This window comes from Aythya ferina (assembly GCF_964211825.1).
Source record: "Aythya ferina genome assembly, chromosome: 13".
Taxonomy (NCBI): domain Eukaryota; kingdom Metazoa; phylum Chordata; class Aves; order Anseriformes; family Anatidae; genus Aythya; species Aythya ferina.
The window spans coordinates 15,173,895-15,187,244 of record NC_140311.1 but is presented as its reverse complement, the minus strand read 5'-3'; the positions used below and the strand labels follow the sequence as shown (position 1 = coordinate 15,187,244).

The window sequence follows — 13,350 nt, the reverse complement described above, 5'->3', positions numbered from 1 at the left end:
AGGCAGGTGAGTTTGCCCTGCTGGACCCGTGCCACTCAGAAGGGGCTGCAGGACTTGGGGTGCCAGAGGAACTGCAGTGCCCAGTTCTGGAGGTTTTGGGAAGCGTTTAGTCCATGCATCTCGAGAGAAAGGCCAGTGTCTGCTGGTGCTGCATTGGCACTGATTTGGCCCAGTTTTGTGCTCGCGAGGCCTGCTGAGACCTGCCCTCCATGGTGGGCCAAATGCAAAGGGGATCCCTGCATGTGTGGCGTGATGAGGTTGAAACTCCACACTTTTTGGGGGGCTACACGTGTAGGCCAGCGGAGGGGAAAGCAGGCCCCATGCGTGCCTCACACAGCAGCACAGTGCAGGCAGACCTCACAGCGAGCCCACAGCTCCTCTCGTGACCCACGCTGCGTGCAGAGCACAAAGGGAACTGCAGAAACCGAAGGGAAAAAGAAACGAGCAGAAGGGGGCTGGACGGCCACACAGGCTACGTGGTGCTCTGCGTGCTTCCCTGTCCCTGCCTGACTCTCCCCCCTGCTTGCCCCGAGCTCCCACCACCAAAGGCCTTTTGTTCTCACCCACACCGCCTGTCTCTGCCTCTAGCCCCCACGCTGCAGCCCCGCCAGCTGCCTCTGCCGTTTCATTTCCTTCTCTGAGCGGCTTCCTCGCAGGCCTCTATCTCCCAGGCCCCTCCTTTGCTTGCTCTTTGCAGCTCTTAAAGGTCAGTGTGGGTTTCTTTGTGGCTGCAGGCGGCTCGGTGCTTGCAGGTCTTGCAGGTGCTTCTCAGACACTCGCTAGCTACACCTCAGAGCAGCTTCCTCTGCTGGATACACGCGACCTTTGAATTAACATTTCAGGTAGTGCACCGGTCCTCTCCATGGCCTTGCCGCTCATCCTAGTTTATTCTTCCATGGTTTAGTCACAGAATCACAATATTAGGGATCGGAAGTCCATCCCATGTGTCTGAAAGCCATCTTCTGGGGCTGACAATGAGTGGGGCAGGGGGCCTGGTAACAAGAGGGGTGGAAAATGCCAAGGTACCCAGTGCCTTCTTCACCTCGGTCTTCACCAGTACTTGTGTTCAGCAATCCAAGGGCCTGGAGAAGGTCTGGAGCAAGGAAGGTGTGTTCTTGGTGGGAGGGGACCAGATCAGGGAGCACTGAAGCCAACTGGGCATATATAAGCCCATGGGGCCTGAAAGGATGCACCCACAAACTCTGAGGGAGCTGGCTGATGGCAGTGACAGGCCACTGCTGATCATCTCTGAGAGGCTGTGGAGAGGTTTCTGAAGGCCGGTGGAAAGCAAATGTCACCCCTACATTCAGAAAGGGGCAAGGAGGACATGAGGGAAATACAGGACGGACAGATTCACCTCAATTCCTGGGCAGCATTTCCCAGCACATGATGGGCAAGAAGGTGATTAGAAGGAGGTAGCATGGATTTAGGAATGAGAAATCCCGCGTAACCAACCCAATAGCCTTCTGCAATGAAGGGGCTGATTGATGGACGAAGGGAGAGCAGGGGATGTCACCTATTTCTGTATCAGTAAGGCTTTTGACACCATCTCCCCCAGCGGTGGCACCACAGCATCCTCACAGAGAAGCTGACAAAGTATGGGTTTGATAAGTGAATTTATCAGTCTGGTGGGGCTGGAAACGGGCTAAAGAGCCAGGCCCAGACATTCAAAACCCAACAGGACATGGAGGTGGGCAACCAGCTCTAGGAGACCCTGCATGAGCAAGGGGTAGACTAGATGACCTCCAGAGGTGCCTGCAGACCCACACTCTTCTGCCTTTCTTGGATTCTGGTGCTGTTTGCTCAGAGGGAAAGGGTGTCCCAGGGCTTCACCAGGACTGATCAGGTAGAGGAGTCTCTTTACTGTTTTTTTTTGTTTGTTTGTTTGTTTGTTTGTTTGTTTTTCCCCTCTCATTTAACCCTAGATGGAGAATTTAGGAGTGTTCTGTGTGAACAATCAGCCGAGCACCTCCTTGGCAAAGTCCGAGGTCCTCAAAACACTGCCGCAAGAGACGCTGAGATCGACCAGCAAATGTAATTATCTTTTTCACTTGGGCATTTCTGTTTTCTAGCAGAGAACAATGACCATCCCTTCACAACTATTTGGGTTGCGGCAGCGTGTGAGTGGGAGAGAGAGGCCTGATGCGGTGCTTTTTGATAGGCTGTGGCATGAGATTCGCATCTGCTGGTGGTCAGACACTCTGCTCATCTTTCTCCAACCGCAATAAGCTGCACTGCCCCAAAGCAGCATGTGTGGAAAATCTTCCTCACAGACAATATTTATAGGGTTGTGCTGCTGTGTTTGGTGTTTAATCTCTTCCATCCCCTTGAAAGGTGCAAGGTGCAACAAATGCCAGAAAGTAAGTGCCAGAAAAGCTTTTAAAAGTTCTTGTGAAAGGAGTTAGCTTGCCTCATTTTTCCTGCAGTTCATCCAAGATTAAGTGGAAAACATAATTTTAAAGTTTTCTTCCAAAAAGTTGTGGAAGGAATTATGCTAGAGTAGCCTGATATAGAAAAATGTCTCTTTGGAGCGGTGGGTCTGGATGATGGGGCCATGGTGGGACAGGTGGGTGGACTACCTTCATCTGCGACAGTTCATCCTTCCGGCAAACAAGTAACACATCTGCCCAGAGATAGAAAGCTTCATCCTGTCACATATTCTTGAAGGCAACTTCAGCTGAATTGTCACCCTTATGGCTGTTGTCGCACATTGATGCATCTGTTGCAGCTGCAAGGGGCTACCCAAGCGATGCGCTTCTTTAGGGAGGGGACAGAGCTGCTGCTCCCTGTGACAAATCACATTTTTCTGCTGCTGTTTTGCACCAGCACCCTTACACTTCTATCAGTTGCTTTTAGTTTTGCAGCTCTCCAAGCTCACAGGATGCAGCAGTGCTTCACTATGACAGAATGCACATGGCCTGTGCTGTGACCTTACGTGGAGGAACCAAGATGGGAACAGAGAGCCTGCACTTTGATAGCCACAGGGAGAAAGAGAAGTTCACTTAAAAAAGAAAATACGGAATTGTGAAATGACTGGCTGCACAGACAGCTGTCTTGGCTCAGCATCCATCTTGCTCCAGTTTTGGTGGTCACACTCAGCAGGGCAGGAAAGCTTTCCCTGCTGCTCTAGGGCAGAGCTCCAACCTTCCCGAGCCTCTCATCTCTCTGCTCCTCAGCCTAGAGCATGAAACTTGGTCCTTAGGTGCTCCTCCAGTGCAAACCCCCTTAAAATGAAATTCCCTTTGTGGAAAGCTTGTGGCACATGAGTGATGCCATTCTGCACCTGTCTTGGTGGAGGAGAACGCCCCTGGCAGTGGAATAAGTGTCTCTGAGCCCCTGCCAATGCTAGAAGCAGGTTAGAGGACCAGAAACAGGCTTAGGGAGCTGAGGCCCTCTCCCAGGGGCAGGATGGAAGATGCTTCAGCTGCAAGAAAGGGATGGGGATGATGGATCTTTGGCCTCAGGGCATGGAAACAACCTTGGGCATCACCTGCAATTTATATTGCTGCCAGCATGGACATAAGAAACCCCTCCTAGGAGAGAAGTCAGATGGGTTCTTCTCCCTGGGTTGTCCTAGCCAGCAGGCACTGCATTTCTTGTGGTGGGGCCGCTTCTGGGGTGCAGCGCTGCTCTGCCCAGCTGCAGCCTGGCTCCTCGGAACGCAGTGCCACTCCTCCCCGCAGGAACAGCAGCGGCTTCGCGGCACGCCGGGGCGGGAGTGGCTGCTGGCAGCAGAAAACCTCCCAGGAAAGAGGAGAAGAGGCAGCAGGAACGGAGAGGAGCCATCAGCAGGGAAACGGTGAGCCTGGCGCCAGCCCACTCTCGGCACTACCCTCCTGAGCATCAGCAATCCAGCCCCCTGCAAGCAACTACCTGACTTGCAATCATCATTACTTTCAAAACTCAGGATTTTTTGAGCCTTTTCTCCTTGGCAGATGCAGCTGCACCGTCCCATAGAGCTGCTGGGGACCAGCTGGATGCTCCTGGCAGGTAAAGTAGGGGATGATGCCACCCAGCAGGCTCGGGGCTGGATTCTCACCTGCTGCAAACCAGCAGAGGTTTCAGCAGAGCTTTGCAATTGTGCATGGGTAGCGCTGGTCCATGTGGATTAGGCTTTTTAAATGGGACAAATTGCTTGTCCTGCAAGGACGGGCATCTCTGCTCCACTACCCAAAGGCAGAGGAGGTAGAAGCAACTCAGAAGCATGGAACTGGGAATAAACATCCTCTGTGGGTAGGTTTATCTGAGACCAGGATATGTAACAACACAGAATTTATTGCAGTTATGGAAATAATCTCACTGCGGTCAAAGCACCGGCTGGCTTGAAGCACAAATGTACAAAGCTTTTCAGGGTGAACAGCTGAAATGGAAACCAAACCTGTTCAGGTATATGCACTGTTTGCCAGATGACATGGTGTCAGGGAGTGCTGAGCGTCTACAGGAGGAGCTTTGCATATTGCAGGCGTACAGAGATGCTTGTAATGAAATATTTTCTCTTATTTTGTGTGTGTAAAGAGTGCTCTTCTAGAGCACGGGCATTTTCAATTATAAGCTTGTTTCTTCTCCTCGCACACATCTCTCACAGTTTGGGGGGCACAAAAATAAAAACCGATGGCTGTTCCTAGAGGTCACGAGCCTGAGAAGTGCAGAGCCGTCAGCAGGGCTTGGTTTGTTGGCATTCTTACGCCTGACGCCTGTCCTTGCGCTGCAAAATCACCGGGAGAGATTACCGGCCGGGGCCAGTTCCCAGGGGCTTTGCAGACAGCAGGCGGCAGTGTGAGGCACGCCAGCAGCTGCGAGAAGGGAGGATGCTGAGCCTGCGCTGCCGGCTGGGGCTCCTGCTGCTGGCCCTGCTCCGAGCATCTCGCCCGGACACTCAGGGGCAGCCTGGCAGCCCCGAGGGGAGAGGAGCTCGGGCAGAAATCCCAGCGTCTCCATCAGGAGAGGCACAGGACAGGAGCTCTTGTGGTGCTGGGATTGCACCGGCCATTTCGCAGCTGGTTAGTGAGCCTACCAGGAGTGGTGCCCTGCTAGACCTTCTCTTCACAAACAGAGAAGGACTGGTGGGAGATGTGGTGGTCGGGAACTGTCTTGGGCAGAGTGACCACGAAATGGTGGAGTTCTCTATTCTTGGGGAGGTCAGGAAGGGGACCAGTAAAACCGCTGTATTGGACTTCCAGAGGGCTGACTTTGAGCTGCTCAGGACACTGCTTGGTAGAGTCCCTTGGGAGGCGGTTCTGAAGGGCAGAGGGGTCCAGGAAGGCTGGGCGCTCTTCAAGAGGGAAATCTTAATGGCGCAGGAACGGTCTGTCCCCACATGCCTAAAGACGAGCTGGTGGGGAAGAAGAACAGCCTGACTGAACAGAGAATTGTGGCTTGATCTTAGGAGAAAAAAGAGGGTTTATAATCTTTGGAAAAAAGGGCAGGCCACAGAGGAGGACTATAAGGATGTTGTGAGGCTGTGCAGGGATAAAATTAGGAAGGCCAAAGCTCATCTGGAGCTCAATCTGGCTACTGCCGTTAAAGATAACAAAAAACGTTTTTATAAATACATCAACACAAAAAGGAGGACTAAGGAGAATCTCCATCCTTTACTGGATGCGGTGGGAAACTTAGTTACAAGAGATGAGGAAAAGGTGGAGGTGCTCAATGCCTTCTTCGCCTCAGTCTTTAGCGGCAATACCGGTTGTTCTCTGGATACCCAGTACCCTGAGCTGGTGGAAGGGGATGGGGAGCAGGATGTGGCCCTCACTATCCATGAGGAAATGGTTGGTGACCTGCTACGGCACTTAGATGTGCACAAGTCGATGGGGCCGGATGGGATCCACCCAAGGGTACTGAGAGAACTGGCAGAGGAGCTGGCCAAGCTGCTTACCGTCATTTATCAGTACTCCTGGCGATCGGGGGAGGTCCCAGTTGACTGGCGGCTAGCAAACGTGACGCCCATCTACAAGAAGGGCCGGAGGGCAGACCCGGGAAACTACAGGCCTGTCAGTTTGACCTCAGTGCCAGGAAAGCTCATGGAGCAGATCCTCCTGAGAGTCATCATGCAGCACTTGCAGGGCAAGCAGACGATCAGGCCCAGTCAGCATGGCTTTATGAAAGGCAGGTCCTGCTTGACGAACCTGATCTCCTTCTATGACAAAGTGACGCGCTGGGTGGATGAGGGAAAGGCTGTGGATGTGGTCTACCTTGACTTCAGCAAGGCTTTTGACACCGTTTCCCACAGCATTCTCCTCAAGAAACTGGCTGCTCTTGGCTTGGACTGGCGCACGCTTCGTTGGGTTAGAAACTGGCTGGATAGCCGGGCCCAAAGAGTCGTGGTGAATGGAGCCAAGTCCAGTTGGAGGCCAGTCACTAGTGGCGTCCCCCAGGGCTCGGTGCTGGGGCCGGTCCTCTTTAATATCTTCATCGATGATCTGGACAAGGGCATCGAGTGCACCCTCAGTAAGTTCGCAGATGACACCAAGTTAGGTGCGTGTGTCGATCTGCTCGAGGGTAGGAAAGCTCTGCAGGAGGATCTGGATAGGCTGCACCGATGGGCTGAGGCCAACTGCATGAAGTTCAACAAGGCCAAGTGCCGGGTCCTGCACCTGGGGCGCAATAACCCCAAGCAGAGCTACAGGCTGGGAGAGGAGTGGTTGGAGAGCTGCCAGGCAGAGAAGGACCTGGGAGTGATGGTGGATAGTGGGCTGAATATGAGCCAGCAGTGTGCTCAGGTGGCCAAGAAGGCCAACGGCATCCTGGCTTGTATCAGGAACAGTGTGACCAGCAGGGCTAGGGAGGTGATCGTCCCCCTGTACTCAGCTCTGGTGAGGCCGCACCTCGAGTACTGTGTTCAGTTTTGGGCCCCTCGCTACAAGAAGGACATGGAGGTGCTTGAGCGGGTGCAGAGAAGGGCGACGAAGCTGGTGAGGGGCCTGGAGAACAAGTCCTATGAGGAGCGGCTGAGGGAGCTGGGCTTGTTCAGCCTGGAGAAGAGGAGGCTCAGGGGCGACCTTATCGCTCTCTACAGGTACCTCAAGGGAGGCTGTAGCGAGGTGGGGGTTGGTCTGTTCTCCCACGTGCCTGGTGACAGGACGAGGGGGAATGGGCTAAAGTTGCATCAGGGGAGTTTTAGGGTGGATGTTAGGAAGAAATTCTTTACCGAAAGGGTTGTGAGGCATTGGAACAGGCTGCCCAGGGAAGTGGTGGAGTCACCATCCCTGGAGGTCTTTAAAAGACATTTAGATGTAGAGCTTAGGGATATGGTTTAGTGGAGGATGTATTAGTGTTAGGTTAGAGGTTGGACTCGATGATCTTGAGGTCTCTTCCAACCTAGAAATTCTGTGATTCTGTGATTCTGTGATACTGTAATTCATTGGATCCGTGCCTGGGTGGATAACTGCTATGTATTTAATGGCTATTTTTATTTCTAAGTAAACAATTACCCTTCCTTTCATTTCCTCTGCCTAAGCCAGATCGTTCCTCCTAAGCTCTTTGCAATCATCAATTTTGTTTGCTTGTTTTTAAAGTATCCGCTGTACAGGCTGGGATTTTAGCAGTGATTTCTGCCTGGCTTTTCCCAAAAACTCTTTTTCTCCACTCGGGGCTGGGCGCTGTGACCGCTTGCAGTCCTTGGAGCGTCACTTAGAGCCCAAGCTATGACAAAGCCATAAACTGCCAGGCACCTGGGGGAAGCAGCTCCATCTTGCACAGGTGTTCACAGGTAGATGTTTTCAGCTCCAAACAAGACCAGGTGCTGGGGATGAGATGCTTGGGAAGCCCCTTCTAGACACAGACGGGGAGGGGAGGCCACCCCCACCCCCACACAACTCGAGCAGAAAAGGTCTCAGCCCTGCAGCCAGGCTTCTTCAGCCACCCCTAGCAGCTCAGGCTGGGATGCCTCACGGCCTGCTGACGTGATGGTTGCTGGCAGTGCTTTGTGAGACGTGATCACCAAGCTGTCCAGGTGCCACCTGTGTGCCCTTGGCACAGCTTCTCCCAAGACTTGCTCCAGCTCCCAGCCCTGTTTTCTCTCCATCCTCTGCCATCCAGGGCTGCTGGTGCCTTTGCAGCAGGCCGCGGAAGCAGAGGGAGCCCTGCAGAGAAGAGTGGTCGTGGTGGGATCCTCCGTGCTGCTTGCTGGGCCAGCTGATGCTGTGCACATCCACTCCGCGCGCTGGGAGTTCCTCAATGGCTCCGTCTCCCGCGCCGTCGTGCAGTACGATGAGGGGTCGCACTCCGTGGCCATCCACCCACCCTACGTGGGACGAGCCCTTTTCCATCCACCCAATGGATCTCTCCTCCTGGAGGACCTACAGGAAAGTGACAGCGGCATCTACAAAGTGACCATCAACCTGGCAGAAAGGGAGAGCCTGAAGGTCTTGCTGGATGTCCTCAGTAAGTGGTGGGCACGGGAGGGAGGAGCGGGGTGATGGATACAAGCGGAGGAATGTTTCTTGGCTGATCATGAGGAGCTTGGACCAGCCATGGATGGAGACATGGCAAGGGGAACTTGGGGCAGAGCCTCCTGGAGACCTCTGGGCGACCACCGGGTCTGGTGGTGCTGCCCTGAGAGACCTCCTGGAGCTGTGACAAAGGGCTGGCCCCCATCCTGGAAGGTCCCTTCCATCCCCTGTTCTCTGCTCTCAGTGGAAGGACGGAGGGACCGGTGGGATTGTGTCCATTGCTAGCTCTGCAGCATCTTTAGCAAGGTTCTGGTGGGACTGATGGAGCGAAGCCCAGCAGGGTGCTCTTTACGGAGGAGTCACCAAAAACCTCCCCCTCAAACCACACTGGCTGAGCAGCTGTCTGCCATTTGCAGGCGCCAGCCACCGTTGCAGAGCTAAGAGCACATTGTAAACAACACAGAAGCTCGTCCTGCTCCTGCCAATTCCCTTAATTTGCTCATGTGCTCAATTTCCTTCCTAATAAGGCTGTGGTCATGATGCTACCGCAGCTCCCCACCATTCATTTTCCCTTTCTGTTACACAGAAGTCTGCCTGGGGACTGTCTTACAATGACTCAGCTAGGAAAAATTAATAAATACCAGAAAGCACAGCAGCTCCCAGCAGCGCAGGACCTTCTGGAGAAGGGCAACTGTGATTGCATCCTTGCAGACTCCTGGATGCAGTGGGGAAACCTGCTCCAGCTCGTATCTGAGAGAAGTGCTGGTGTTTCTGTCCTCTTCCCAGAGCCCGTGTCTCGCCCTCAGCTCTGGAGCAGTGGCCTGGTGGCCAAGGCCACCGGTGAGGTGCTCTGCGAGGTGGTGGAGGGCAGGGTGGACACCATCACCTGGAAGAAGGACGGGCAGGCGCTTCCCCAGGGCAGAGGTTTCCACGTCTCCGGCAGCCTCAGCATTTTGCACCTGAGGGCGGTGAAGAAGTCGGACTGCGGCTCCTACTCCTGCAACGCCAGCAACGGGATAAGCTGGCAGGAGACCTCCCTGAACGTCACTGTTGCAGGTGCTCACCAAAACGACGGTTCAAGTGGCACTTTCCATGGGCCCAGGGAAATGGGGAGATGCTGCTCCCCAGCTCCCAGCACTCGTCCTGCTCTCCACCCATCCCCAGCACCCCGGAGTGCTCCCAGCCCGTTCTTCTTCCCCCATGCCCCAAGGCCTGGCCCCCATCCCGTGAGGCAGTGGCCGACACACACCATTGAGTGGAGCTCCCCATCGTACGATGCTCAGCAGCAACTCCCTGTCTCCCTTCACACCTCTGCCTGCCCCCAAGTCCCGGTTCTTGGCGGGATGGGCAGCAGGAGGTTGGCCATTCCCTCTTGGAGGAGGTCCCAAGGCCCTTGGCCAAGGCGATGGTGGGCAGGATGTGGGCAGAGGGCAGTGGGCAGGGTGCCTGTGGGCAGCACACAGCCCGGCGCGGGTGTTTCATGGACCAGGGCCTCTAGCAGAGGCTCTGATCCACCAGCTGGCAAAGCAAACCCATGGCAGCTACGGGGGAGCTCCACGGCCCAGCAGTGCCATCCGTGCTGGTCCTGTCGGTGGCCTCATTCCCAGAGCCGTGGGTTGTTTGTTTCCAGGTCTCTCTCCTCCCCTGAAGGATGTGCTGAGGATTGCAGTGGTCGCCGTGGTCTTTGCTGCTGTCTCGGGATGGGGATTAGTTTTTCCTGTCTGCCAGTCCGAAAAGCTGCGAATAAGTGAGTCTGCAGCGAGGGGCAGCCGAACCCCCAGTCCCCGTTCCCAGCGGGGCAGAGCCTGGAGCGATGCTGCCAGAGGAGCCAGTAACTGGCTCATTCCCCTTCCAGCTGCCCAAACTTCTCACCTTCTCCTCGTCTGGCAGGTCTTTTAAGAGTAAAGAGAGAAACCTTCCTTGGTGGATTTTGTTTTTAAGGGAGAAAACTTGTTTTGCTCTGTTTTCAGGCTAGGTTAAACCCTGGCATTTCCTACGCATCTTTGCTCAGAGGATTGAAACGACTGAGTGACACTCATAGAAATGAAGCATCTCAAAGCATTATTTTTACGAGAAGGCTCCATTTTAATAGTGTTTAGCACACGCTGTGCCGTGGGCACAGAGCCCCTCCCAGCTCCCCTGCCTCCGGAGCAGGTCAACCCCTCCGTGCCCCAGGCAGGGACCCCCCCAATGCTGCATCCCACCCAGGGGAGGGCTGGGGGCTGGCGCGGGATCCCCCATGGGGACACGGATGTCACCTCGCACTGCTCTGGGTGTCTAGGGGGGGAGCTGTGGCGGTGGCTCAGCGCCTACACCTGCGGGCTGGTGTGCGTCTCCTCCATCCTGGCTGGCACTGCCGGGCTCCTCTGGATGCGAGAAGAAGGTACGGGGCGTTTTGGGGGGCGGTGCGGCGCGGACCCCTCTGCTTTCCCCCATGCAGGGTGCAGCATGCAAGAGCAATCCTTGCTGTGCCAGACAAGGAGCTGCTTGCAGGAGAAGTGATGCTCAGCCCTGAAATGTTTTCTTTCAGGCCCATCCATTGCCGTCATATTGCCAGAGATTGTCCTTCTGTACGTGATTGTGGTCACCTTCCTGGTGGCCGCCAACGTGACCTTCCAGCCTACCAAGCTCATCCAGCTCAAAAGCACAACAGGTGAGCTGTTCAAGCATGGCAGGGATGGAGATCAATAAAAAACAGGTGTGGGGAGGTGTTCTTTTGTGCAAAATCTCATCCTTCCTGTGCCAATTCATGCCGGTGGGTCCCCAGCAGACTGTGGTCTAAAGGAGCCCTCGTCCACCTCTGGCAGCACACGCTGACGTCTCTGTGTCCTCTTTTTCACGGCCAGCACAGCGCACGATGGGCTACGCAGCTCCCGGCGGGGTGCTCTTGGTGGTGCTGACGAGCAGCTTCCACATAAAGAACATCCACCATCGCCACGGTGAGAAGCTTCTCTGCAATAGCCCTTCCACGTGGCCATCCGGAGCTGGAGCCGCTCAAAGAAAACGCAAAAGATTGCTTTTATTTTTCAGGACAATTTCACTTTTTTATATATACGCACGTTCTCACAGTGTCAATCCGCCTTTCTCTTTTCCTTTTGACTGAGTTTTCTTCTGCTTTTTTGCCTGTCTGACCTCAGAGGACGGCTGCACAGCATTTGTGGACGTGACTGCCCTCGCGGTGAGCACGGCAGCAGTGTCAGCCCTTCCGCTCCTCGCCATCTTCCTCTGCTGTAAGTGCCCCCTCCTCCACTTCCTTCTCTACCTCTGCGGTCTAGCAGCAGTGTGAACTACCCACAACTCGGCTTTCTGCTTTAGAGAAGAGCCCACAGCCTCTCTGGTGACCGTTTCCCTTCCCCGTTTGAGCCCCAGGTGCCGTCCCCCAAAACGCTGTGCCCCGCAGGCGCTTTGCCCAGTGCCCGCGAGCGGACTTGTCTTTTTGCAGATCACACCACACAGGGGTGGCAGAACGAACGTGACTCCAGCTGTGCCGAAAAGGAAAGGTAGAGCCTTCTTTGCCTTTTTCTGTATAAATTCACACTGTCCTGGAGTGCAAAGAGCGAGATATGGAAATTATCCCATGCCTTGTTTTAAGTCCTAGACCCCATGAAAGGTGCAGCCCAGCTCTGCCCTCCCAGCCCCTGATTTTACGCAGGATTTGGAGTGGGATGCTCCAATGGGGTCCGTGCCTGAGCACCTGCTCAAATCTCTCCACAAATTCATCACTCGTGACCTCAACTTGAAGATTTAAGCCTTAATTCCTGCTGGTTTCATCCACACCCTTTGGATTTTGGTGGTGCTGTGGGCTCATGGGGGCTTAGCCCTGGGGTAAAGCCCCCAGTGCCCGTCCTGCTCATCACAGCCTCAGTCAGCATCTCCGTGCCCCAGCCAAAACCATCGGGGGCTGGAGGAACAAGTGTTAGACCCATGTGTAGGGTCTTGTTGGGTTTTGGGGCCATGCAGGGGTGGGTGAGAAGAGAGGCCCCCACAGCTCACGCCTCTGCCTGGTGTGGGGCAGGTCTGGACTGGTGGACCAGACCTTTGGCTCCACTGATGTTCAGCACGTGGGATTACAGCACGGTTTGGGTTGGAAGGGACAATTAGAGACCATCCCGTCCATCCCCCTGCCATGGGCACGGACATCTCTCCCTAGATCAGGTTGCTCAAAGCCCCGTCCAACCCAACTTTGAACGCCTCCAATGATGGGGCACCCACAGCTCCTCTGGGCAGCCTGTTCCAGTGCCTCACCACCCTGACTGTGAAAAATTTCTTCCCTGCAGGTCCTCCAGGTCCTTTGAAATGTCCCTGCCCAACATCAAGGACCCTGTTCCCACCTGCTAGACACTGGGGGTGTTTCACACTTGGCTGACTCAACCCAATTTCTCCCCAACACTGAGTTTCAGTAGGTCTGAGTCTCCAATGTGTTGGTGATAAACAGCAAATAAATTAATTAATTCTGCCTGTTTTTTATATTTTTATTTTTTATACAGTGCAGAACCAGAGGGTCCAAATGCAAACTTCCTCTTTTATTTTCCTCTTTAAAAGCAGGACATGGGGGAGAGAAGGGCTTTTAAGAGTAGTTGCAAGTGTCTCTCTCAGTAGTTCATTGTTTCAATGCGGATGCAGCTGTGTGTGCCGTTAACCCACCCCTTCTTTCTGGTGTGTGAGGCCACACTCCACTGCTCGCTCCCCGTGTGCAGATGATTTCAACGTGCTTTGGAAGGGGAGGTCAGGCCACTTTCGCCCACATCCACAGCTCTGTGTCCTCCCTGTCCACCCCTGATGCCCTTTGCAGATGGGACAGCATCTCCAAGGACCACTGTCCCCACCAGCAGCAGCACCTACACCTGCAGTGACCTTGGCATGCTTCTGAAGCTATTTGCTTAAATGCAAATCCCTCTGCAGAATTCCCGCTGTCACCGCGTGTTGACAGTAGCTGCTCTGTTCTCTTATGGGTTTTTCT

At 54.4% G+C, this 13,350-nt stretch overlaps 1 protein-coding gene across 1 annotated transcript; it reads left to right on the top strand.

Annotated features, from left to right (window-relative positions):
- Positions 1 to 974: 974 nt before the first annotated feature.
- On the top strand, positions 975 to 12,846 carry LOC311443876 (uncharacterized protein; the record flags this gene model as incomplete). The annotated part of the gene is made up of 12 exons (XM_084534450.1): positions 975 to 1,107; positions 3,684 to 3,799; positions 3,936 to 3,990; positions 8,038 to 8,382; positions 9,177 to 9,446; positions 10,021 to 10,137; positions 10,672 to 10,773; positions 10,921 to 11,043; positions 11,237 to 11,329; positions 11,528 to 11,620; positions 11,833 to 11,890; positions 12,668 to 12,846. 12 exons carry the CDS (start codon positions 975 to 977, stop codon positions 12,726 to 12,728), a joined length of 1,566 nt encoding a protein of 521 aa, XP_084390576.1. The 3' UTR covers positions 12,729 to 12,846.
- Between the last annotated feature and the right edge of the window lie 504 nt (positions 12,847 to 13,350).